The sequence below is a fragment of the Lynx rufus genome, unplaced genomic scaffold, assembly GCF_022079265.1.
Source record: "Lynx rufus isolate CCGP_SWC_20201006 ecotype Redwood Valley unplaced genomic scaffold, mLynRuf1.p SCAF_10, whole genome shotgun sequence".
In the NCBI taxonomy this organism is placed as follows: Eukaryota; Metazoa; Chordata; class Mammalia; order Carnivora; family Felidae; genus Lynx; species Lynx rufus.
In genome coordinates this window covers 83417129-83443189 of record NW_025814824.1, presented here as the reverse complement: position 1 = coordinate 83443189, position 26061 = coordinate 83417129, and the positions used below count along the sequence as shown (strand labels likewise).

Sequence of the window (26061 nt, the reverse complement as noted above, 5' to 3'; positions counted from 1 at the left end):
GCAGAGGGGACTCAAATATTCTGCCAGGGCTTGGTCGGCCAAGTCCACGGGGGCGGCTGTCAGCAGACAAGCAGAGGCCACCGTCGCACACATTTTCTAGAAGACCTGGAAGTTGCTGTGAGAGGGGTGTGGATTTGTGCTGTGTGCCGACCTGTGCCTGTCTTCGGATTCTAAAATGAGGGGGACCTTGGCAGACATCACATGGCTGTGCTATCTGCCATTCGTTCTTTTCCCAAGCCAGGTCTGGGTGCGCAGACACCCCTCAATCAGAAGTCACAGGTGGCCTCTGTCGCTGGCCATGTGTCTGCCCTTCCCTCAACTCCACTCTATCCTGATGTCCACTGCCTGTCCGAGCCCTCAGGCCCCCTGTCCTGGGCCTCACCCCCTTTGTCAGCACAGCAAACAGCATGATTATAGTCTTAGCCTCTACATTTAGGGCTATGATCCGTTTCAAATAAATTTTTATGTACAGTGTGAGGCAGCGGTCAAGGCTCACTTCTGTCCCTTTGGACGTCCAGTTTTCCCAGCACCTGGATTAAGAGTCTTTCCTTCGTCCACTGAACTGTTGTGGTGCCTTCGTCAAAAGTCACCTTTACCCGGATTTTGTTTTGAGGCCTTCCCGGAGCGAACGCTGGCCATCACATCAGCTGATATTTTCCATTTACCAAGAAAAAAAATCAAAGCGAGTGGAATGCTGGCACTTGATCAAGTTGAAAACGCTTTGAAGTCTCGAATGCACCTTATGACGTGCCAGCGCTGTTGTTATTATAAACGAGAGTCCCCTGCTCTTTCAGCCCACTCTTGGAGCTCACCTCCCCACCTCCCCACCTCCCCAGGGGAACCTTACATCCTCCCAGGGAGGCCTCCCCGACACCCACCAAGGTCATCAGCAGACTGGGCAGCACAGTTTTTCAAATGACTTGGAAAGACTGGAGGGGGTCTGGGTGGGAATGGAAGCTTCCGTCAAGGGGGCTGTTACCTCAAGGTGCTGGCTCCTGGGGGGAGGAGGGGGAGGCCTCTCTCCCTGCTCCCAGGGCAGGCCTGAGGAGGGCAGGTGACGTAAGGGCTCCCTCGAATACCCTGCCAGGCTACAAAGGTACAGGCTGGGGCGAAAAGGGACCCCCAGAGGTCAGCTGGGGGCAATCCCCGAGGCCTGGAGAGGGAAGGGACTGACTCTAGAGGACGAAGCTCGGTCCAGAACCTGGTCCAGTAACCGAGGACTGCTGTCCACCCAGAGTCCCCTTCTGAGCCTGCAGCCTGTTGGGGAGCTCAGGCGTGTCTCAAAGGGGACACACCTGGGCCAAGGATGTAGGAAGTGCTCCAAAGATGCGAGTGGTGGGGTTTCATGGTTTGTGAGCGGGGGAGGGGTAGCTGCTTTGGCTTCGTGTATCTAGGGTTCAGGTAATAACACCTCAAGATTCATCTCCAGTGCAACTCCTCCTGGCAGCATCGGCCACCCTCTCGCTCTCTGGCGTCCCGACAATCCACGCCCATGTCTCTCTCACAACCTGGAGCTCCACAGGGTGGGGCTGTCCCCGAGGTCCCGCGCCATGCCTGGCAGTCGTGCTGGCTGCCGAGGGATGGACGACGGGCAGATGGCCAGACGGAAGGAAGGCAGAGGTGACAGTAAAGGGCTCAGGTCCCCCCCCTTGAATCTCTGCCGCCAGGGGCTTTGCTCTGTCCCACTCGTGGCCCCGCTGGGACGTGACACGGCAGTCTGTGAGGATCTGTCTTCCCTGCTGGCTGCAACCTCATGCCCAGCACTCAGTGCTGCTCAAAACTGTGCTGACTATATGAACACATGATCTCTGCCCGTGTTCCGACAGGGTCCGCCTTCCCGCCCCACGTCTGGGGGGGCCTCTGCACTGGGAGGTTTTGGGGTTCGGGTCCTAGCATGAATGACGTGAATGATGTTGCCCAGTGGGCCCTCTGAGAACTGTGGTTCCCTTTGTTTTGCAGGAAACACCTCGCGCCCTGGCGCATCCTGTTGACTTCCTCTGGGCAGGCGGGGAGCTGGATCGGCGTTCTGGAAAAGGGCTGGCGGTGAGCGGCAGAGGTTGTGACCACGATGACAAGGGCTGCCTGTGACCGAGCACTTACACACAACAGATGCTACACTGAGCCCTTCCAACCCATTTTCTAATTCCCCCGGCACCTGAGGACAGTCCTGTTATCATCACTCCCTTCTACAGATGACAAAACGGAGGCCGCGAGTGGTCAACAGCTTGCCTACAGCCACATAGCTAGTGAGTAAGGGGTATGCCCACTTCCAGAGCCATGGTCAATGGCACACGGCCACACTGCAGCCTGAGGAAGCCCCCGGAATAGGCCCAGGTCGCACCAAGCCTCACCTATGACTTCACTGAAGCCCAGAGGGCAGCCAGGGACCCTCACCTATGACTTCACTGAAGCCCAGGGACCCAGAACAAGCCGGCTCGGGACGAGCACACGTACAATTCCTTACTCGTTGTGAATGGCACATGTGCATTCTTGGCCACAAGAGAGGAGAGAGGGTGGGTGACCATGACAGCAGGTCCCCAGGGCTGGGAAATCAGTCTGAGTCCTGAGACCACACCCGGGTCCCAAAGTCGACTGTTAACGTAAAACTTTAAAAAGGTTATCCGAAGGGGATTTTTGGACCTGTAACAGTTGGAGTTAAGGACACCTCCCTGTAAGCCTCCCTGGGACCCATCATAGGCAGGGTCACAAATCACATCAGGCCGCATCCCCCCCCTGCTCTCAGCCGCTTCAGGGGCCTCCCCGTTCCCACGTTCGTTCGAGTCCCACATCCCAAGGGTGGCGTCCGAGGCCGCCACCACCTGGCTCCCCAATTCCACACTGCGGGGATCCCCCAGCCTTCCAGAGTCTGGGACGGGACCCTGCCCTCCTTGGGCCCTGGGTCAGCGGGCATCCCTCGCACAGTCACACCGGCTGCCTGCCTGCTCCCTGCTGCCTGGAAGCGGCTGAGGGCAGCCAGGGACCAGGCCTGAGAGCCCAGGGCAGACCCGGCGATATAAACCGCTAACCAGAAATCCCGCAGTGGGGCTTCCGCATCGTTGCGACCAGCAGCCCCACTTTACCGGGAAGGTGTGGAGCGAGCCCTCTGCCTCCTGAAAGGGGAGGACCTACTGTGTGCTCCACTGTGCTGGGCCCTCCTCGGATATTATTTTACCTCATCTTCTCCAACTGCCCGTATCCCGTGAGGCAGGTATTCTCACCACTGAGCAGATGGGCAAACTGAGGCTCCCGGAGGCTAAGGCAACTTGCTTAAGGTCACACAGCTTGTAAATGAAGACATTAGGATTTGAAGCTAGGCTCCTGGGCCTCCGATACATGGAACATTCCTCCTCCTCCACCACCCGTGAGACCCCAGGCAGAATCCCAAGCCTGGGGAGTAGGGAGGGATCTCCAGGAGAAAGCAGCCCTAGTCTGGGGGCGAGTCTAGTCCAGAGAGTTCTGTTGTCTCTGACTCTGGGGAGACCAAGGAGGAAGCCAGCGGGGAGGAGAAAGGAAAGGACACAGATACCACCACCCCCGCTCCCCAGCCTCCTGTTTGGGTAGGTCTGGGAAGAGCTAATAGGATGAAAACCCTCCAGCACCAGGAGCCCCGGGCCAGACAACTGGCTGTGAATCCTCTCCTGCATCCCGGGCTGGCCTTGCTGAGTCACCCCGGGTGGGGGCATCTCCTGGGTGGCAGTGATTCGGTGCCCTCAGGGGAAGGACTTTGGTGCCAGGTGCCGGTGCCCATAAACAGAATCAACGGGGGGCAAGGACGGCCAGTCTGGGGGCGCCATGAGGCCTGGGCAGAGGTGAGGTGGGGCCCATGCCCGCCCACTCATGAGAAAACAAATGGACCACTAACCCTCAAAAGGGTGTTGTTTCTGAACCTAACCGGCTGCGGTCTGTGACAGCCAACAGGTGGCCCAGGGTGGGGACCAGGCCACCGCAAGGAAGCAAGGGGCTCCTGCTCAGCCCAGGGCACTCACCTTTAGGAGGCCAATCTCCTTGACGCAGTCCTGCCTGGCTTTGGCGTCCATCATCTCGAATATCTTGGGTGAGAGGAAAAAGAGAGAGAGTGGTCAAAACCCAGCTCCCGGGACCCCCACCGGGAGCCACAAGAATGGGAACTCCCACCCTGGCTCTCCCACCTCCTCGCCGAGGGACGCCATAAACACAACGGCTGTTTACCGGGTGCCCATCCTATGCCAGGCGCTCTGGGCTGAATCCTCCCGTGAGGCAGGGGTTACTGGTGCCGACTTATAAAGACCGAGAAATGCAGTGACTTGCTGAGGTCACCCACTGGTAAGTGGGAGGCCAGGAAACGTGCTTGGAGCCTCAGTCTTCACCTCTGGAAATGGGGCCAAGAGCCTGGCCTGACCTCCCAGGTGGTCACGTGGGCTGAGTGAGAGGGTGTACGCACAGCACCTGCCACCGCACACCCTCCCCCCCCCCCCCCCCCCCCCCGCCACCCCGGGGCCCGTTCAGTGCCCGTTCGCCGTGGGCCCTCAGAATACCTTCTGACTCCCGGCAACAAACAGAAGGTCCCCACTACAAAACCCGACATGGCACAGAAAAGCAGGACAAAGAGGGCCAGGCGAGCCCCTCCTTGGAAGACAAATCAGAGCAGAAAATGGGCCTTTTCTAAAGAGAGGAGCCCGCCTCTCCTCCAGCGACCCGGAGCCACATGTGCGGTTTACAGACCAGCAAAGAAACCATCTGTCGCCTGGGTCCCCACCCGTGGCTGCGTCTGCGTCCCCTCCTCTGCCCAGGCTGTTAGGCTCATTCTCGAAGGACAAATGAGCAAACTGAGGTGTCGGGAAACTCTGCTGGGGGATTTAAAGCCACCTTCTGTGGCAACGTGCTGTTCAAACGTGCCCAGTGGCTCTCACTGAAACGCATCCTGGCAGGACTCTGCGGCTGCCAACCCATCTGCTTGAGCCCCCTCCTCCATTTCGGGGGGACACGGAGGTCAGGAAAGGCTCTCAAACCCAGAGGCGACCAGCAAGTGCTGAGTCGGTGTGGGTCAGAGGCTGAGCTCCCCCTCAGCTCGCTCTGTGGGCTCGGTGAGATGGATACTCGCGCCTCTGCGGTTCTTCTGATCTGAGAAACGGGGTGACCGCCCTCACCCACAGGACTGTTCTCAAGACACGACCCGGTATACAGTGGTGCTCAATGCATGCTCATTTGCCTTTCCCTCTAAGGCTCACGATGAGCCTTCATCAACAGGAGCCCACCTAATCCTTCCCACAGCCCAGTGAGCTGGGTGCCGATTTCAGAGGAAGGGTCGAGGACTGGCCGAGGGCCACAATGTTTAGACACAAAAGCTGGCTCCCGTGATGTGGTTTTGACCCCATGGGCTCACCTGCACCTTCTTTAGAGCCACCGTCTTCCTGTCCAGCAGGCAGGTGGCCTTGTACACCTCGCTGAACTGTCCTCGGCCTATCTTCTTCTCGATCTGGAAGTCTGCCAGCGAGCAGCGAAAAGACAGGGTGTTCGGGTGCCTCTGGAGGAGACAGACAGAGGGGTATCAGTAGCCAGGCTGTGGTGAGAGGCCGGGCCCTGGGCAGCTGGGGCCCCTTCCAGAACCCGGCAACTCCAGCAGTGCTCCTCCAAGGCCACGGAGAGACTTTGAATGCCGACCTCACTGTCAGAGACTCCATCGGCGCCCTGGGTGCTGTCCACACCACAACACCCCCCACTCTGTAGATGAGAATCTGAGGCTGCTGGTTTCCCCCATGGCACTTAGCACCACCCCTCATTACCTGATCCCACGGTCATCTGCTTGTTTCTGTCCCGCACTCCCAGAAAGCTGACTCCCTGGGGCCAGGGCCTCGCCCACCTTGTTCACTCCTGAAGCCCTTGTGCCCAGGCTGGAGCCAGCAAGCAGAGCAGGTGTGAAGGAAGTGACCCACCAAGATCCCAGCTAGGGCGAGGCCCCTCTGGGTCTCACTGGCCCCAAGGCCCTCCACGTGTCAGCCCCAACCCTAACCCTACAAGTCATTGTAAGATGTGACTTCCCCTCCCGGGGTAGCCAATCCCATCCAAGAGATGAGAAAACCAAGACTAAATCTGCAGTCTCACCATTCTGAGCCCCTTCTTTGAATAAACAGGCCCCTTTATGGCAACATGAGGGATCCAGACACCTCACGGTGACTCTCCAGGGGCCAGCACAGAAACCCACAACTGAGCAGTATGACCTGCCCAGGGATGGTGCTGCCCAGTGAGGCAGCAGTGGCCACGTAGCCCCTTGCCACCCCACCCCCCCCGCCCCCCGCAACACATGTGCAAAGTGCTCTGGGGAGGAGAGGAGGGGGTGCCTTCTTGGGCCCTGGAAAGGGGAAGAGGAGGGGAGGACGGCGAGGATGCCTTGGCTCTGGTCTGCCCCGCGCTGGCCTGCCAAAATACGTCCTCCTCCTGCTACCCGCCCCCTCGCGCCACTCTGGGACAGGGGGTCACCGCCACTGGGGACCCGCCCCGGCTGGGTGGCGGTGTGAGGACAGGGTCTCACATATAGAAGGGGGACAGAACCATCTGTGGAGTTCATTTTAGGGGGTGAGGGTGAGGCAAGAGGCACAGAGAGCCCCACCCAGGCAGGAAGGGACAAGTGTCTGAGTTTTCTGATGCGAAAAGCCCTCTTCCAGACTTGGGCCGGAAGCATCCAAGAGGGTGGAAGATCAGGAACTTTATTGGGCTGCCTTCTGGAACTCTCCTTCACCCGAATACCAACTTTTAGACAAATAAGCCCCGGAAGGAGCCTGAGGAGCCCTGTGGGGCTGGCATCCGTTTCAGTACGTCTGCTCTCAATCAACCTCGAGTTTTTCCTTCTTTTTCTTTGCTACACGAATGTGTTCAGTTTGAACTGTGAAATAGGCGAAGATAAGGAGAGCACGCCATCACGGCGAGGTGAGTAGAGTCAGCAACCTGTTATGGTAACTCAAAGTCCCCGCCCGACGACCACCCACGAAGCCTTTAAGACCCCACGTGCTCTGCCCACCCACATCCTCACAGCTCTGCGTCCTTGCTATTTTATGACTTTCTCTTGGTCACTTCGCTCCTTCCACACTGACTATCCTTTTTTGTTCTCGCTGGGCCTTCTGCCTGGAATGTCCCTCGGACGCCTCACCGTTTCTCTCCCTTCCACACTTCCGACTCTTCCCCCTTTGTGTTCACCTTCCAGCATTCCAAATCCCATATTTTACTTAGTTATCTTCTTTGTGTCCCGACCACTAGAAGGTATGCCCCGCAAAACGATGTGACATGCTGTAGGCACTCAATAAATGTTTGTTCAGTGAACAAATATTCACATATATGGAGATGGTGTACTTTCGAAAAACACAAAATCGTGGGGTGCCTGGGTGGCTCAGTCGGTTAAGCATCCGACTCTTGATTTCGGCTCGGGTCATGATCTCACAGTTTGTGAGTTCGAGCCCCGCACAGGGCTCCTCGCGGAGAGTGCGGATCCCTGCTTGGGATTCTCCCTCTCTTTCTGCCCCTCCCCCACTCACACGTGTGTGTGTGTGTGTGTGTGTGTGTGTGTGTGTGTGTGCGCGCGCGTGCGCGCACGCTCTCTCAAATAAACTTTAAAAAACTCCACAAAATAGTGTGAACGTTTTACTCTAAGACTTGCTTTCCCCTCTCTCACTAACTGATGGATATTGTTCACTGACAGTGATTTAAATAACTGCCAAATATAGTCCACAGTAGGCTTGTTTCTAGTCTCTCATCACTACAAATAACGTTGCGATAAACATCCTTATGTAGATCTCCTTATGCCTATTTTCTGGGTTGCTCACTGGTGACCTTGGGCAATTATACAAGCTGCTGGGTCTCAGTTGCCTTGTAAGGCAGAGGTATAGAAGCATGCCTGTCTTATAGGGTTGCTTTAAGGATCACGTGAGATTGCTGAGTACCACCCCCAGCACACAGTAGGTGCTCAGTGGTTTTTATTACTGACAAGTGGGGGTGGATCAGGAGAGAGGGGCCCTGAGCTGCTACTCCTCACCCTGGCCTTTCTGAACCTGCCCAGACCCAGCTCTGTGCCAAGGAAACCCTAACAGCACCCGCCTGCCAGGAGTGAGCGATGGAAGTCCGAGGCTCACAGCCTGCTGCCTCCTTCCCTCAGCAAGGTAACGGTGGGGCCAACCTTGGCTCTGAAGTCTTGAGGCATAATTACCTCTCCTGGTGAGAGATTTGAAGATGCTTCCTAGGGGGGCGCTGAGCAGAAGGCAGGGCTGGTGGAGGAGGAAGACCACAATCTTATCCACCATATGCCAGTGCCTGTCTAGTAAGTTGTTCAGTAACAATTAACCTACTTATATACAAAGTGCCCATGTAAGAAAGTACAAGCATTTATTGAGCACTTACTGTGTGCCAGGTACCGTGCAGAATACTTCCCACGACCCTGTGAGTAGGCATCACTGTTATCGCCATTTTAGGAAATTGAGGCTCAGAGGGGAGGCAGTGACCAGCTCCAGACCTCGCAGTGAGTAACGGGAGGGATTTGAACCTGGGACCCGAGACTCCAGAGTCCACGCCCTTTGCGCTATGCTGTGTGGCCTCCCAACTCAGATTCCTCCTCGGCTTTTCCTTCAAGATCCCGTGACTGGCCAGGTCTAGGCTTCTTGCTTCTTGCTTCCAGTCACCTGAGCCCCACCTGTCCCCCAAACAGGGGCCTCTCCAAAACTGCGCCCCTTAGTCCCCTCCATGTCCCCTGAGCTGAGGCCCTCACCTGCCCAGAGCAAGTGCTCAGGGCACGTGTGTCCAATGACACAATGGAACGGGCTCAAAGCAACCTGGTACGCTGCGGGACTTGGTGATGCAGCCACTGTCACTTGTGAGTGCAGCTGAAATCACACACCCTCAGAAAAAGTCACCTACAATGCATCAGTTACTGTACTAGCTGCCTACACAGATTTTGTGACTTAAGTCTCCTCACAGCTGGTCAGTGGGGAGCTGAGACCTGAACTCCCTGACCACATAGAGTCAGCTGCACTGAGAGGTGACATGGGCAGGGCCCCTCCCCTCTCCAGGCCTCAGTTTCCCCCCTGGGACAGCGAAGAGTTTGGAGGAGGTGATCTCCTAGGGTCCTTGCTCTGCAAACACTAGGTGAGAAGCCATCGCAAGTGGCTGGAGTCCCCAGCACTCTCTTGTCCACCCCAGAGATGTGCCCTGAAGGCCATGCTGCCCAGAGGAAACTCCCAGAGGACAGAGGTGACATCCCGGCTGGCATCCAGAGACTCCAGATGCACATCTGCATATGCGATGACCCAGATTTGCATTTCCTGTCACAACCCATTCGACCTAATTAGAGGAGTGAGCTCCTGTGTGGGGGTGGGGGAAGGGGTGGGGGGAGGGGGGGTGGGGGGTGGGGGCAGGTTCCTCTGGCAGCAGCACAGCCTGTGAGGGGGACAGTCTGGGCAGGCTCAGGGCCACCACCATCCTCACAGGGGTGGGGATGGGGCACTGTCCCCAGGGTGGCCTCTGTTCAGGTAGGGGACACCGCAGGCCACACGGTGCAGTGCCCGAGCCAGGAGAGCCCTGGCTCAGATTTAACTCAGGGGATGTGAGCAGAAGAGGAAGAGGTGAAAGGAGTCGTGGCCCCATAAGGCCAGACCTCTCTCAGCCACCTCCAAGGCTTCCTCCCCTGCTGGGGCAGCCCTCAGCCAGCTTGCTCTTGCCCTACAGCTGAGGTCCTCCACAACAGGGGGACGTTAGCGATATCAGCCCCAAGATTCCTCGGAGGATTCCAGATGGTGTTGGTGCCAACCATCCAGGGAGTTCTGAGCTGCTGGGCAGACCGGGGGGCAGACCGGGGGCTGGTGGCGAGCAGCTTGCACTATGGAGACGTCAAGGTAATACCCCAGCCCTGACGGCCTTTCTGAAAACTGCTCGTCTAATAATCCTCACTGCCCCCCGTTACATCTTGGACCCCACGCTGGCTCCTGGGGAAAACAGGCACCAGCCCTGGAGCACGGGTTGGCAGAGGGGTGACCCCTGCTCTGGCTCCATCAGCTGAGACACGGACACTAGGGTGCAGAGGCTGGAGTTCCCATCCCAGATCTGCCACTTCCTGGCCGGGGGCCTTGGAGAAGCCCTCTGGGCCTCAGTTTCCTCAACTGGACAATTAAGGTAATAATAGTGCCTCCTTCAGAGGGCTGCTAGGGGGTAAGAAAGTTACCGAATGAAGGCTCTTGGAAGAGCGCCTGGCACGTGGGAGATGCTATAGGGTTGTTAATGTCATTACTGGTATTGGCATTGCTCTGTCCGAGGTGTGGACCTCGGACAAGGTCGGCGCCTGCCTCCTAGGGGGCTGGGGACGAGCTGAGGCAGCGAGGTCGTGGCTGTTGTTATCACCATCACCATCATCCCCAACCCACGGAAGGTCTGCACTGGGCCTATTTCAAGCTGTGGGCTCTTTGGCTGTGAAAACTACAATGAATTTTAAAATAGGAGAATAAGATCAATGGTATGCCATTTCCTTAACACCCACCATGTCAGACGCCACGTTGGGGGTTTAAAGTATACCATCTTGGGGCGACTGGCTCAGTCGGTTAAGCATCCGACTTCCGCTCAGGTCGTGATCTCAGTTTGTGAGCTTGAGCCCCGCTTCGGGCTCCACACTCTCTCCCTCTCTCACTGGTCCTCGCTCATTCATGCTCTCTCTCTCAAAAAAAAAATATATATATATATATCTATATCTATCTCTCTCTCTCTCTCTCTCTCTATATATATATATATATACACACACCATCTCAGTCTTCACGGCCCCATTTTACAGATGAGGGAACTGAGGCTCAGAGAGGTCACTTACCCATCGTCACCTGACTGCAGTAAAGCAGTGAGGTGGACGTGCCCCTGTAGCCTTCTGACTTCCTGGTCCCCTACATGGGTCGTCCAGGACTGTTTGCCAAGGGACTGAGCTAGACCACAGGCTCGCTCGCCTCCCTTTGGAGGGCTATTCTGTGAGCCACTCACTGGGAAAATGTGGCTGGAAATTCTGACTCCTCACCCCCCTTCCCCAGGGTGGGAGCCCCTTACTTCTCCCCCAGAGGAGGAGCAGATGGGCGGAGAGGCCAGGAGGCGGCGGCAGGGGTGCTGACCCGCTCTGGTGCTAGCTGCAGTGAGCCCGCGGGGGAAACACCATCTCAGAGAGAAGAAGAGCCTCTGGGCGACTCCCTGGGCAGCAGGACGCTCGGCTGAACCAGGAGTCCCCTCTTTCCCTGATCCCATCCCTCCCCCAAGAAATACCACCAGCCTTCTCAGGCCAAGGCCAGACATGGCGGGCTGGTGAACCACCCCAGGACAGCCCCTCCCCAGAAAGCTCAGAGAAACCCAGGCTCTCTTCTGCAAGTCAGATCAAATTAGGCCACGAACACCTCCCACCCTGCGCTCAGTTGAGTTTAAAATGTTTGAACCACAATAAGCCTCAGCCAACGACAAATCCTTAAAAAAAAAAAAAAAAAAAAAGGAGCATAAAATTACATGTTAAAAGAATAAAAATGCATTCGCCCAATTAATTTTCTGAAATCTCATTAAAAAATTTAGCCTGACTAAGTCAGACTTCTGACCTGAATTTTAATCATCTTTACACTGAATGGGTCTTTTTTTTTCCCTGATATTTGCAATGCATCATTAATTTTAAGGCAACTGTTTCTGTGATTTTAAAAAGCATACTTCATCAGAATGACATTTCCTGTAAACGAATTTCACCTTTAAAGACATCTGACATTGTGTGTAGGGAACTTCTAATGGGTTCGGTATACGTGTATACGGTGATGTGTTTTAAATCTGTGTTACACAGAAGAGGGGCATGATTTACAGAGAGTCCATATTGTCAGGCTCTTCACGAGGCCATCCCTGCTCAGCTCTTCACAATCTGGCTAATTTCAAGCCCAAAGCTCATCTTCCCTCTTGCAGATCTCGTGACGAGAAGAAGGGGTGCTGTGGGGCCCCAGGACCCGGGGTGACTCCTGGCTCTGCCCCTCAAGAGCAAAACGCACACGTTATTTACCTCGATTTCCTTCCCTGCGAAACAGAGTTCTGAATAAGACCTGGTTCTCTGAGTTGGGAGGAGGATGGAATGAGGTCAATGCCAGGTGTCACTACTGGCACCATGGCCGCCATGACTGTCCCAACCTGAAAGTCTAGACTCTGCTCCAAGGGCCACAGGCGCGTGGGAACAGTGAGCAAGATGCCCAAAACTTGGAAGTCACCTGGTAACAAACCTAGAATCATCTCAGCTGCGGTGCGTCCCCCAGGACAATTCCCACTAACTGAGCTCAGAGAAAGCTGAGCTTAAACATACATAAAAGAATCTGGGAACCAGCCCCGATGACTAACGAGCCAAGACTTGAAAGGGGAAAGGCATAGAGAGCGTCAGTCATTCCACCACGAGGTTGGATACATCCTCGACTTCTCTCTCCCTCACCCCTTCAGTTACCAAGTGCAGTTGCCTTTCCCCCCCGGAAGTCTCTGGAATCTTTTCTCGCTGTGTTCAGCCGTTTAAGACCGAGACAGGGAAGGGAAGGGAAGGCAGGCTTCCTCCTATTTTCACCTTACTTGTGCCTTGAGCGCCAGAAACCGGTGTTCTTTCAAAAACGCAAACTCCCCTGTCCACCTAAGACCCTTAATGGGCTCATCATTCATTCACTATAGACTCAATTTCAGATGACACAGCCTTTCATCAACACCAGGAAGCATTGGCATTTAAACACCTGCCTAACCTGACTGGTCCTGCACCTTCAAGAGTGGCTCCTTCCTCCTCCTGGGACATCCTCTCCGTCCTGCCCCACACTCCTGATCTTTGCCAGCCCACACATCATCCCTCTAGAGCTCCCCCGTCCCACCCCACCCTCTGGGCTCCCTCAGCATCTGCCCATCCCTCCGTGGGGCCTTCCACCTCTCGTATGGACTGTCTCTACTTCTGTGTGGGGCTCCTTAGCAGACCCAAGGCAGAAATGAGACAGGTCCTTGCTGAATTTATGACACGTCGGCAAACACTTCTTGAATTTTAAAAGCTGTTAATATTTGGCCATTAAATCTTACCTAACTACCAACACTGCTTTGGGAAGATTTTTATAAAGATTTTGGCCTGTGTGATTCAGATCTAAGAGGCAGCAGTCTATCCATCCCGTGAAAAGTAACGCGCATTCCTCTTTCTCTGAATAGGGCTGAATGTAACTGAACTTGGCGTGCCCCAAGCAGGTTTGCAAAGACTTTCCAGATGGAAGACACATTAACCAGGGCTTTCTCAGACAAGAGCACCTTTCTCCTTCTTGGAAATTCACGTGGTTCTTAGTGGGTCAGCTATGTTTCATTCCTGACGAAAATGGTCTGCAGCACACTGGTAAAATCATAAAGCATCGGGACATTAAAGCTCTTTTTCTCAACTGCATTCATTCGTTCATTCATTCATTCACTCATTCATTCATTCATTCATCTGAAATCTCAATGATTTCACATGTGATTCCACCGGGTTCAGCAAACATATTTTCATAAGCTGACAGCTCTCACAGCTAGAAAGCTCCTTGAAATGACAAACCATTAGCCTGCAGCACAGAAAGTTAATGAAACCAGTTTGGAGTGTTTGTTAAGTTGTTCTTTTGACACTGTAGGTATTTCCAACTCTGGGCTCCTGAGTCGTGAAAACTAAAATGAATGTTAAAATATGAGAATAAAATCAGTGACAGGGGCGCCTGGGTGGCTCAGTGAGTTAAGGGGGGGGGGACTCTTGGTTTCAGCTCAGGTCATGATCTCACGGTTTGTGAGATTGAGCCCCACACCAGGCTCTGTGCTGACAGTGAGGAGCCTGCTTGGGATTCTCTCTCTCCTTCTCTCTCTCTGCCCCTCCCCAACTCACACTCATGTTCTCTCAATAAGTCAACTTTCAAAAAAGAGTAAAATCAGCGACACACATCTCCTTGACACCCACAATGTCAGACGCCATGATGCTTTAAAGTATACCATCTCACAGCCCCATTTTCCAGATGCGGGAACTGAGGCTCAGACAGGTCTTTTACCCAATGTCACCTGGCTGGTGATGGATGGAGTTGGGAAGTGAGCCCCACCTGGTCTAGAGCACAGTATTTTTGTCACTGTGGGCCCTGGCTCCTTCCTCTAAGGATGATTTCAGGGAAACAGCAGGGTGTCCTGCCCCGAAGGAAAATGCCTCTGTGGTCAATTTGAGGAGTTTCTATGGCCCGAAACTGGCAAGATTTGGGCCATGATGTCTCCCCAGCTGGTGTTTATTTATTTTTTTTTTATTTAAATTTTTTTTTTCAACGTTTATTTATTTTTGGGACAGAGAGACAGAGCATGAACAGGGGAGGGGCAGAGAGAGAGGGAGACACAGAATCAGAAACAGGCTCCAGGCTCTGAGCCATCAGCCCAGAGCCTGACGCGGGGCTCGAACTCACGGACCGCGAGATCGTGACCTGGCTGAAGTCGGACGCTTAACCGACTGCGCCACCCAGGCGCCCCTCCCCAGCTGGTGTTTAAATACTGGTGCTTCTTGAGTGGAGGAGAGAGGAAGCGTCTGTCTTCATTCCCGCCCGAACCTGCAACAGTGCCGGTGTGAACACGGCTGTGGACCCCAGTTCTGCAAACCCGGCCAGATGCTGGTGGGTGTGGGGGCATCTTCACCGACAGCCACTGCCCAACGACGAGTAATCGCGTCTAATTACACTTAACTATGTCATTACCCACTCCAGCATGTGCGACGAGAGGCCCGGACGCTGCGGCCGCCGCAGCCCGCCGCCGCCTCGCCTTGTTCGTGAAATAATTACGGGGCTCTCTCCTCTGCCAAATGAGGCTGTAATTAACCCTAATTGCTCAAAATGCAACTGGCTAATTCTGGAAGATTAATCAAGGGGGACTCAATTGTTAGTGAATGACTTAATATGACAAATTGCTACATCACCCGAGGAGGCCCCACGGCCCCCAGCCATCAGTGAGATGTCCTGGTGGACTCTGGACCAGCCGTGTCCATAGGCCTTTGGGCTTTCTGGGATCTGCATCCCCAAATTCCATGTAGGAAATGGGCCCGCATCCCATCCAGTAATGGGAACGAAGTACGAACAGTGTAGATGTGCTTGGACAGCCTGCGAGTGCAAGAGCATGGGTACACACACACAGACACACACACACACACACACACACACACACACAGCATCTACCAGTTCACACATCTGGCCTCTGCGTGAACCTATAAAGGTGCTCCCTCCCTTGGGCTGACGCAGCTCTACCCTGGGAAGCATGGCTTGATGGGAGCTCGGGTGTAGAAGGATTTCAGATCCGTCTGCCTCCTTGGCCAGGCGCCTTTGTGCAGCGTGCACCTGTACAACTGCACATGGCAACCCTGGCCAAGCAGGTCAAACACCAGCCCACCTGAAGTCCTCTGACAAGAACTAGGCAGTTAGTAAAAGCTGGTACAAGCCTTCCGTGCCTCAAGGAGGTAGCTGTCTCCGAATCTCCCCCTGATTCAGGTCTCACGGCTTTGGGGAAAAAGCCAACCCTGGACCTGACTTTTCATCATTCCAGGCTGTGCACCAGACCCTACAGCACCTGGCCCTGGCTCTCTGTCCCCCCTAGGCCTTTGTATACCACTTCCTCAAGAAGCCTCTCTGGCCATCTAGTTTGGATCGTGTGCCTTTTTCGAGCTCCATGGGCCCCCGAGTTTCTTCTGCCTGGCTCATCTTTCTCCCCCAGGAGGCTGTGTGCTTTCTAGGAGCAGAACTGGGTCCGTCGCACACACTGCCAGGTAGGGCTATACTACACGTATCTGTAGTTCATTCAGTCAGCAGGCATCGAGGGGCTCCTCTGTGCCTGGCCTGGGATGATGTGACCAGTGATGCCTCGCCCCAGAAGGTCCTCTGTTTAGGAAGGGAGACAGACTCAGGAACCAGCTCCCCAGCGGGACGCCGTGGCCATAACCCAGCACCCGTGCGGCACAGAAGAAGGAGTGGGGTGGAGCTGGAAGGCTTCCTAGAAGCAGCAGCATTTGGACTGAGGCCTGGAGGAGTTGGGGAGGGCACTCAGGCCCAGGGAACAGTGTGCACAAAGGCATGGAGTGTGAGGGCGGCTCGGAACCCCAGAAACTGTCTTCAGGGAAGCTGCAGGTGGCTGCCTGGCTCTCCAAGGATCTACATCAAGGCTGAGGCAGGTGTGAGGAAACCAGCGTCCTGAAGCTCTGCTGCTTCTCGACAAAGAGGCTGAAGAGGGCCAGGGCACAGCTAAATCCAAAAGGAAGGCCGGCCTCAGCTCAGAGCGAGGAAGCACTTTCTGACCCCGCGCACAGGCTGCCCCAGAGCCCCTCACTCTCTCCTTGGGGACTCCACAACATGGCCTTTCTACCCAGCGTGGATCCCACCGAAATAAAGCTGTTCCAGGCACACGGCAATCCCAGGGACAGACCAGAGTCTGGCACAGAGAAGGCTTCTCTGAGTGCTGCTGACTGAAACAAGGGCTGAGCTGGTGGGCAGTGAGCCCCACTCCCACCCCTGGATGCATTCGAGAAGCGACTCTGTCTAGTGGCTGCTGAGGGGCGTCCTCCAGTGCCCGGGATGAAGCAGCCTCAGGGATCTGTGTTCCTCGGTGAATCCCCAGTGCTCTGCAGACAAAGGAAGAGGCCTCACCTGTGGGTCAGGAGGGTGTGCGGGCCCCGGCGTGTGGCAGAGGTTGTTCGGGCTCCCTCCGTGGGGCATGTGGCTGGGCTGTCCGGCCATCCTGCATGCCAGCCTCACAAGGCACAGGCTGCAAAAGAAAATGAGGGCTTTCTTAGACACACGCCTGTTTGCTTTCTCTGCCGGATGGCACTGGGATGAGGCGGGACTGTCAGATTTTACATTTTCCAGATAGACCAGCCCGGGTGCTGGGCGGCCATCCAGCCCAGCAGTGCCTGGGCTAAGACTAGATACCCGACGTGACACGCTTTCCCTCCATTATCCTGTCTGACTGGGTCGCTGGGGTTATCTCTCCCCACTGGATAGAGGAGGTGGAAACACGCTCTGTGCAGGGAAAAGTCTAAAGGTGGCCCCCCTGCCAGCCAAGGATGTGACAGATTCAACCCCACAAGTGCTAGGCTCCAAAGCCTTGTTCTTTCCACATTACTGTCCATCCCGTGCCTCCTGGCAGAAAGTTACAAAGCCCCGTCCCCCATTACCACCCCCACAAAAACCCAGGCTGGCAGCCTGGGTGGTCAGGAGAGAGACCGTGAGCCAGACTGCATGCAGCGGCTGCAAGAAGGACCCAACCTCTCCATCCTCGCTGGGCCCTGATGCACAAAGCACTGGGAAGGCCAAGGCCATGGGGGCCCCTCACAGTGCCGCATACACCTCGGGGCAGGCGCAGAGCCCTCTGTACAGGGGAACCGCCCCTTCTACTCCCAGGGGAACCGCCCCTTCTACCCCCAGGGGTTGGGCTGCCACGTCAGAGGCCCCCAGGAGAGTCAAGGACGCTAGCCACAGCAGCTGCTCCTGATTAAGCACCCACTAGGTGCCCAGGCCGGCGCTAAATGCCATCTAAGAATCACTCCCAATGTCCCTTCCACCCCCAGGGTCACAGGCAGCCTCTGCTGGCCTCCCTAGCAGAGGCCTGCCTCGGGGGCAGGGACCAAGGCTGAGGCACACAGAGGCAGCTGTACAGCCGGAGGGGAGAGCCAGCATCCGGCTACCATGAGCCTCCTGGATGCAAGGGAAAAAGCCCTCCTTGGGAGGGAAGCCTTTCCTCCACCCACAGGCATTTCTGCAGCGCCTTGTCTGTCCAGGGCCAGGCCTGCGGAGGATGAAAGGGGCTGACGCCCAGGAGGCACCCGTCACACTGCAGGCATAAGGTGAAGGCCCCCGAATCTGGCTGCCTCTACTTCTACCAGACCCCGCCCTGGCTGTCCCACCGACTCGACACATCCCAAATAGAGCCCCTGAGGACTGGCCCAGGCTATTGGAGCAGCTTCGTCTATATCCTCTGGAGAGCCAGAGTCCCTAGGAATCAATGACCTCAGTCGATGACCAAGGGGTCCAGATGAAAGTCAGTGCCCTTGCCTTGGGTCAGGATACTCTGAGGTGTAACCCACACTCCAGAGCCCTGGGTGGGGCCTCCCCCGCTCCCTTATGGTCTTCCCCACTCGGCCCTCTCCGGGTCTGCTACTGGGGAACCAACCTAAGACATCACTTTCTCCCCGGACACACTCTGCCTCTCTCAATCTTGAACCTGGTCATCTATACCAGCCAAATCCCAAACGGAGAGCCTTCCCCTGGTCTAGTGGCTCAGCAAGCTGCGGTACATACCTCCTAAGTAAACACATGCCCCCATTAACAGGGGTGTCTGGGCTGCGGGAAGGGAATCTCTTCCTTCCTCCCCGCCGTAGGTTTTTCCAGCCACAGTGGGTGGCATCCAGCCCTCCCAGGCTCAGGGATGTCTGTGATGCCTTCTGATCTATCAAAGCATGTCCACCAAGCCCCAAATGACCCACGACGCTTGCCTCCCCAGCTCTGCCCCCGAAGGGACCCCCGGCCACTCTAGAGCCTGCACACTGGCATGATGGGGTCCAGTGCCCATGCTTCCTCTGCCCTCCAGACGGGCCCAGCTCCTCCCTCACACATTTCCTCAGCTGTTTCGGGGGGAAAGCCGCTCTCCGGCACACCAAGTAGACGGCAGAAATCAAGGCACCCAACTCAGGCTAGCAGGGGGAGCCTCCGGCGGCGGAGAGGGCATGCAGGGTGGGGGCTGCGTCCTGCCAAAGCACAGTCCGTGCTGTCTCCTGTCCGTGAAGCTGCCAAGACGGAGCCAGTTTTGACCCACAAACATGGCATTTTATGTGATAGATGTCTTGCTCCCTTTTTTCTCTTATCTCGAATAGGCAGCAGGGGGAGGGCACCGTGGGGGTGTCTATACCTCCGAGGCCTCTCCCCCCATCAAACCCCTCCCTCTGTCCCAGCGCGGGACTCACCTCCCACCTGGGTCCCCGGGTCTCCCAGTGCCTGTGCCCCGCTCACTGAGCCCCGCTCCACGTGGGCCACGGAGGCTTCCGGAGATGGGACCACAGCCCCCTCGGCATCTCCCGGCCATCTGTGCCTGAGCTCCCACACCGGAGCGCACGCCCCCAGGGTGACAGGGTGAGGACCAGGAGGAAGAGCCCCAGGATAAACAGACAAACACGAGCAGCTTCCTGAGGCAGCGCTGTTACTCAGGGGGGTAAACGTGTGCAACAATAAACCGGATTTGGAGGGAACAGAATGTAAAATGCGCATGCATTTTAAGATAAAACCGGAGACTCCTGCAGGCTCTGCGGCTGCTCGGGGCTGCACCCCCAGACCCCTCAGGGTGACATGTTCACCGTCCTCTGCCCTTAGGGAGACCTCCAGGGAAAGGTTGGAGAAGAACTGTCTTCAGCAAGAAGGTTCTGTCTTTATCTTAGAAGGTGCCAGAGTGGCCTAGAGGCCAGGTGCACGCATGTACTTGCTCATCCGCCCACCTGCTGACTCCGGATGCCCCTTCCCTCATCACACCCCACCCAGCCTGTGGGGGCCCGTGGGCCTGGGTTTGTATCTCAACACTGTCACTCACCAGCCAGGAGCCTGGGTGCCACACTGGGCAGACGCTTAGCAGGCGTTTGCCTGGGTCATTCCTGCCCGCCCCCGCCCCACCTCGTGTGGTATTAACAGCGCCCTCCCAACATCCGCACCCAGAGGCAGCAGACTGCACGCTCTCAGGGCTTCTCAGGAGACCCCAGACCTCACACGGGGCTCCGGGGGCACTGGCCAGGGGTCCCTGGCCTCATCAGAAATAAGAGTAATTAATAATGATCAGTCAATGATTATGTACCCTTCTTATGCTAGGCCTTGCTCTATACACTTCACCTCTTAGCCCACCTCGTTTTAACAACTCCATGAGATAGGGTCTATTATTGTCCCATTTTTCAGAAGAGGAAACCGAGGCACAAGAAGGTTAAGAGATTTTTCCCAGATCCACAGCAGTGCAGCCAGGACTCAAACCCACGGTGGCATCGTTGCCCAAAACCACCACGCTGCACTCCTCACAGGCTCTCAGTGGCAATTCATCATCTTTCTTTGTTACATACAAAGTTGAAAACTTCCTATGTCGTCCCCCCACCGAACAAACAGTCCCCTCAAAAACAGGACCTGTGCTGGGTGGGCAGGGGTGAGGGGCACGAGGGGCCATTTCCCCCACAGGAGCCCCACAGACAGGAGTCCCCAGGGTCCATGCCCTTTGGGACGGCACCGTGGTGACTCAGCTCTGCCGTCCCCGGTACCTTTTCTGCCAACCCCCTGGAGCTTTGGTAAATTACTGTGCCTCGGAGCGGTTCTGTCCAGAACCTAATGGAAGGGCGGCTCCATGTCCTCCCCAGTGAGGAAGAGGGGCCTTTGTTCTAGGAAAGAAGCAGCCAAGGGGGACTCTGCAAGCCACAGAGTCCCAAGTGTCAGAGAGGGACACTACACAGGGGAAGGAGGGAAGAGGGAACGCGGGAGGGGAGAGGTGGGGAGGAGAGGAGGAGGAGGAAGGGGGAGGAGAGAAGGAGTAGGAAGGGAGGGGGGGAGGTAGAGAAGGAAGAGGGGATGGTTGGGAGAAAGGCATGGAAGGTTCTCTGAAAAGAACCTTCAGTTTTTTCCGGTGGGCCAGATCTTTCCCTTGCATCCTGGGGCTGTTGGGAGACCCATTTTATAGATGAGGACACAGGCTCAGAGAGGGGAGGCTGGAGGTCATGTGGCCAGTAAGCTGCATGGGGAGATTTACTCTCACTGACTCCAAAGCCCTTCCTGGGTCCAAGATAGCCACTGCCTCTCGCTCTCCAGGGGTGCTGGATTTCAGAGATTTTGCATTCTGCCCGTCTATACCTCAGTGGAAACCCAACCCCTTCACCCCGGAAATTCCTGCCAAAAACTGCTTCTTAGGGAGTGTTGATGCAGAAAGGCCGAGGCACACAGACACAGAGAGCAGGGAAAGTCCCCCAGCACTCATGGGCATCTCATGGGCATCTCTGGGTAGCACAGGGAGCAAGCTGGCTGCCTGTGCCTGGTGGCTCCCGCCAAGTTGCAGAACAATGAGGCCCAGGCAGCCAAAGCCCAAGTCAGGGGCCAAAAATCCGTGGAATGTGAGACCCAGGCACAGACCACACTGAGGGCCACCTAAAAGAGGGCCTTTCTTCTACAGGAAGCAAGGGCCTTTCTTCTACAGGAAGCAAGGGCTCTGCATTTCCAAGGCAGGGGGGATGCACAGTGTGGCTCCCAGCCTGGGTTCTCAATGTGTGTGCGTCTATCAGGTGCCCGGGGACCGAATCAGGATGCATCTAAGGGTTTAAGCAAGGCCTGCTGGGGAGTCCAACTGCCTAGGTTCAAATCCTGGCCTGGCTTCATTTAACCACGCAGTGTCTCAGTTTCCTCATCTGGAAAATGGGGCTAATAAGTAAGATGTTCCTCTTAGGGTCACTGAGAGAATTAAACGTGTTACCAGATGTAAATGCTTACAGCAGAGCCCGACACAGGTGAGGCACTCTGAGATGCCAGTCGCTCCCAGCACGGTTATCGCTAACCCTCACTGGGCAACAGAGGGCTGAGTGATCGCCTCCATGTGACAGACACGGGAACTGGTGCTCAGAGAGGGGTAGGGGCTCGCCCAGGGTCACGTAGCTGGTAAGTGACAGAGCTGGGGCTCTTGGCCCCCAGATCTTGCTCTTTCTGCCTCACTGCACGTCCTCCTTAGGACCACTCTGGAACAAATGCTTTTATCACTCACGTGAAGCGTGGCTACCTTCGCAAAGCCCCCCGAAACTCTCCTCCAAGCCCTGGCCTTTGGACAAGGCTCTTACTAATGTGGGGCCTGGGTTTCATCTGGGCGCTCCCTGGAAGGGATCGGCTTCTGGGCTGGGCAGTGAGGTTTCTCCAGTGGCCTCTCTGACCAGGACTGTCACCTGGACCTTGCCTCCCAACTTCTGGAAACTTCACCTAGAAGAGTCGTGTCCCTCCTTACCCTACTGACAAATGCCACGCCTCGCGAGGCTGGCAGCTCAGTGGGGCCCTTGCCCTCCCCGTGAAAGATGACTCAAGACTCCAGGTAGGCTCAGGAAGGCTCAGGGTGAGGCCCCGGCTTGGGGCGGGTTCAGGGGGGTCTGTGCGCGTGAGGATCTGTGTGTTGGGGGTCTCATGGTGGTGCATTCCTACACTGTGTGGGCGCAAGTATGTGTTTATACCCCACTTTGTTCCCAGACCCTGAGGCAGAAACAGCGTGTCCTGCCTGCCCTTCTCAAAACGTGTGCACGCAGGTCGGGTCCTCCTGATGACCGCGAGACTTTGAGCCCGGCCATATTCTGGGTCTGTCAACTGAGGCAGGGGCGTCACTGCCCCTCATTCGGGGGTGGGAGTGGTGAAGGCCAACGCGGCTCCCCGGCTGCCAGGCTCGGCCAGGCCCTCAGCCTCCGAGGCTCAGCCTCCACCGGAAGCCAGCCCCCACGCCAGTTTCCCTGAGGAAGGCCCCTCTCGGACCTTCCAGCGGAGTGAACAGCTTTATGGGTTGTTTTCCAAATGCAGGAAACTATCGCTGTGACTTCCCACCCTCCCCTTTCCTCCCTGAACAAGTGACCCAACACCAGCGTGGGCACCAGGGACTTTCCGTCTGTCCAGCAGGCTCCCGGTGGCGGAAGCCCAGGATGGATGCCCACCGCCCGAAGCCGTCGGCCAACCCAGAGAGGAGAGATGCCACAGGCCAGCACTGCCTAACACACCCCTTCACTTACGGAGATCCGAGGCCCAGCCAGGAAACGCGGCAGCTCGCGGAGCCTGGCCGCTGGTGGGGTCAAGGCTAGACCAGCTTCAGCACCACAACACCCACTTCGAGCTCCTCCCCTGAGCTGAGTCACCTGAACAGCTCCCAAGAAGCCCAAGAGGTGCCATCACCCCCATTTTGCAGATGAGGAAACTGAGGCTCTGAGGAGAAACAGCCCTTGCCAGAATCTACACATCAGAGAATGCTGTCATTTAAACGTGCTCCTCAGACCAGCAAGGCCGTGAACAACCAAAGAAACTCCACTGACTTCATGTCCCAGGACGAGGCCTGGGGCCATAAGGAATGTCCTACCCACTCAGACCGGCTGGTGGGGAGAACATAACAGCTGCCACTAATGGAACATGTGCCGTGTTTGTACCCGGCCCGTGCCCAGTGCTGTGCGTACCCTGCTCCCTTACAGCAACCTTACGGCGGCTGCTATAATCTGCATTGTGCAGAAGAGGACACACAAGTTCAGACTGGTTAAGCGATGAGCCCAAGGTCACATAGCACACAACAGGCAGAACTGACCCTTGAAGCCAAGTCTGTGTGACTCCCCTGGTCCATACTGCCTTGGGAGAGTGAATGAATGAATGCGTGAGTGAGTGAGTGAGTGAGTGAGTGAGTGAATTCTGGCCCAGAGGTTTGGTTCTGGCTGCTGTGTCCTTCCCCCATCCTGGCCTCACTTCTCTTCTGGTCTTGGGATAAGCAGACGTTACCCATTCATCATTTGACAGGAAGCAGCCAGAAGTCGTGGGGGCCTGGGAGCCATAGGGGATGAGCCACAGATGGTGTCTGGTTTCCTGACTGGTCCTATGTCCCCTCACTCCCCCCCCCCCCCCAAAGCCACACATGCCGCTCCGATTCCTCAGCTCCAGGACCAGTAGAAGACTGTCTTCTCTAAGACACGGGACCGCGACCAGCCCCGTCCTTCCAGGATGGCAGGACCTCTGTACAGCGTGGGCCTGCAGAACCTAGAGGTCGGCAGCTGATCTCCTGCCTCGTAACCCAACCGCCAGCCCACAACAGGAAGGTTCCCTCCCCTGAACACACAAATCCCAATCTGCTGCTTCCCACCCACAGCTCCCCAGGCCAAGGCCCACGTGCCTGGACACGGCATTCCAAGTCCTGCCCGGCCGGCATGGGCCTGCCCTCCTGCATTTCCCAACTCCTCCACCCCACCCCAGGCCCCCGAACAGAAGGGCCTCCCCTTCCCGACCACATACCCATGTGGCAAAGTCCCACCCGTACATCAGGACCAGATCCTGGGTCCTACTCAGACTTGACACTTCCTGGGAGGTCTTGGTAAAGTCTCACCTCAGATGTCTCCATCCATAGAGAAGCAACAGTCGAACCCTGAAGAGCGGGCACGCAGGGGCAGTGGGGCGCTACCAAGGCCCCCCTTCCCCATCTGCTGGCGTCTAACTGATTTCTTGGTCATTCTCTCTTCCTCCTCTGCTGGCCTCTCAAACAGGAAACCCATCTGTGTGGTCATCTCTAAACCGTCAGTGTCTCGCCCAGGGCCTGGCGGAGGGAGCAGGCTAAATAAACTTCTGACCAGCCAGGGCGGGGAAGCCGGTGGTTCCTCCCACGCTCCTGAAACCCAAGCAAGAAACGTGCGCCTTGGTGCGCAGGGCCCCCCTGTCTCCGATCAGACAGAAATCACTGAGCCACTCAAAACAGACCTCTCCTCACACTGCAGGGCTTCCCAGAGCCTTTTTAAAATTGAGAAGGTTCCTAATCACCTTTCATTTCCTCCTGCTTGTTTAATCAAACTCGATTCTGGGGAGAAAAAATATATATATAGGAGCGGGACACATCTCGTCCTTCAGTTAAAGGAGCAGTGAGGCAACTCGTTTCTGTCCAGGAAGGCCTTTGGCTCCAGGACCTGGTGAAGGCCATGCCTCATCCCACCCGCTGGGAAGAGGAAGACACTTGGCACTTCCTCTGGGCCAACGCGGCACCTCAGCACATCCCCGCTGTGAGGTCTGCAATGAACCCGTTTCACGGAAGGAGAAACCAAGGCACAGAGAAGTGACCCACCAAGCCCCGGCCTCCAGCAGGATGGCAAGTCCTGTGTTTGAACCGAAACCTAACTCTCTCCAAAGTCTGGGCTTTAATCTCATTCGCTTGGGGCAATCCTTGGAGACCACCTCGGAGCTGGAGGAAGCTGGGATCTCACTCACCCACCCCATGGGCAATCCCATCATCCCAAGGACCCCTGCCCTTTAGATAAATGACTTCAGTCTCTCCTCAAGGCCTTCGCAGACTCTGCTCCCCCTCCCTGGCATGAACTGCCTCCAGGCAAACCTGGCTCCTGCTTCAGAACCCAACCTGGGCTACCTCCTCCAGGTAGTTCTCCTGGACTCCCTCAGTCAGCTACTCCTTGGCTCCACAGCCTTTGTCCTCGTGTTGTCGCTGCCTGTTCACATGCTTTTCCCTCCCCAGATGAAGATTTCCTTGAAGGCAGAGACCAAGCCACTCATCTCTGCAGCCCCAGCAGGCCACAAAGGGAGGGCCAGGTAAATGGCTCTCATCTAGTCCGTAAACGCCAGAGGCCAGAAAGGAGAAGCCTGAGGTCCTGGGGCCAGCTCATCCCAGGGGCCACTAGCAATGGATAATTTCAGGGAGAAATTCCTCTACCCCCATCTCCTGTCTCAGACCATAACTACTGCCCTGACAACCCATAACCCAAGGAAGAAACCCAGTGGAGCGGCCCCCAGCTTCGGTGTTTGGGAAAAGCGTGCCCTGGGAGCCACCATAATCCCACCCAGGGATTTCCACACGTGGGACGGTCTTGACCCCCTTGCCTTGCCTTATTTGGTTTCCTGCCCCCGTCTTAAGGTTTGAAGGGACAGCTATCCCCGGTGGGAGAATCTTCTGCGGAGAACTCACTGCTCAGACATCAGACACGAGCCCAGGCAGCCGAACTTCACCCGGGAGAAATAAAAGAATTTTTTCTGCCTCCCTCATAACCTCAGGGCTTCTGGCAGAGCCCGCAAAGACGCAGTGTGAAACCTGGTATTGACAACTGCCCTCCCCCGCAAGCTGGGTGGTGGCAAAGGTCATGCCGGGCTGGAGATGGTGCTGACCCCGCTGGCAGCCCCCACCAGGCGGACGATCAAGTGAGCAGCAGTGACAGAGGCACAGCCAGGTCGGGTGCCCCAGGAGTCCAGGCCCCAGAAGTCTCTCCTGCCTGCCTCCCTGCCACTTGCTGTGCACACCCTTGCGGCAAAGGTGGCAGCAGGAAAGAGTGAGGGCTTCCCCGTAGCTGGAGACAGGGCAGAG

At 56.3% G+C, this 26061-nt stretch overlaps 1 protein-coding gene across 2 annotated transcripts in view; it reads right to left on the bottom strand.

The window, feature by feature from the left end:
* NEK6 (NIMA related kinase 6) overlaps window positions 1-26061 on the bottom strand; it is an 86411-nt gene that overhangs the window by 28949 nt on the left and 31401 nt on the right. Inside the window, exons 1-4 of one of the 2 annotated variants that reach the window (XM_047069270.1) lie at window positions 24091-24188; window positions 16632-16749; window positions 5363-5503; window positions 3987-4049 (exon numbers count right to left, since the gene is read on the bottom strand). In XM_047069270.1, coding sequence (XP_046925226.1) covers window positions 3987-4049; window positions 5363-5503; window positions 16632-16721 — 294 coding nt within the window. In that variant the 5' untranslated portion in view covers window positions 16722-16749; window positions 24091-24188. Of the gene's footprint in view, window positions 1-3986; window positions 4050-5362; window positions 5504-16631; window positions 16750-24090; window positions 24189-26061 lie in introns of those variants that run through there. The other variant, XM_047069280.1, reaches the window with a different exon arrangement.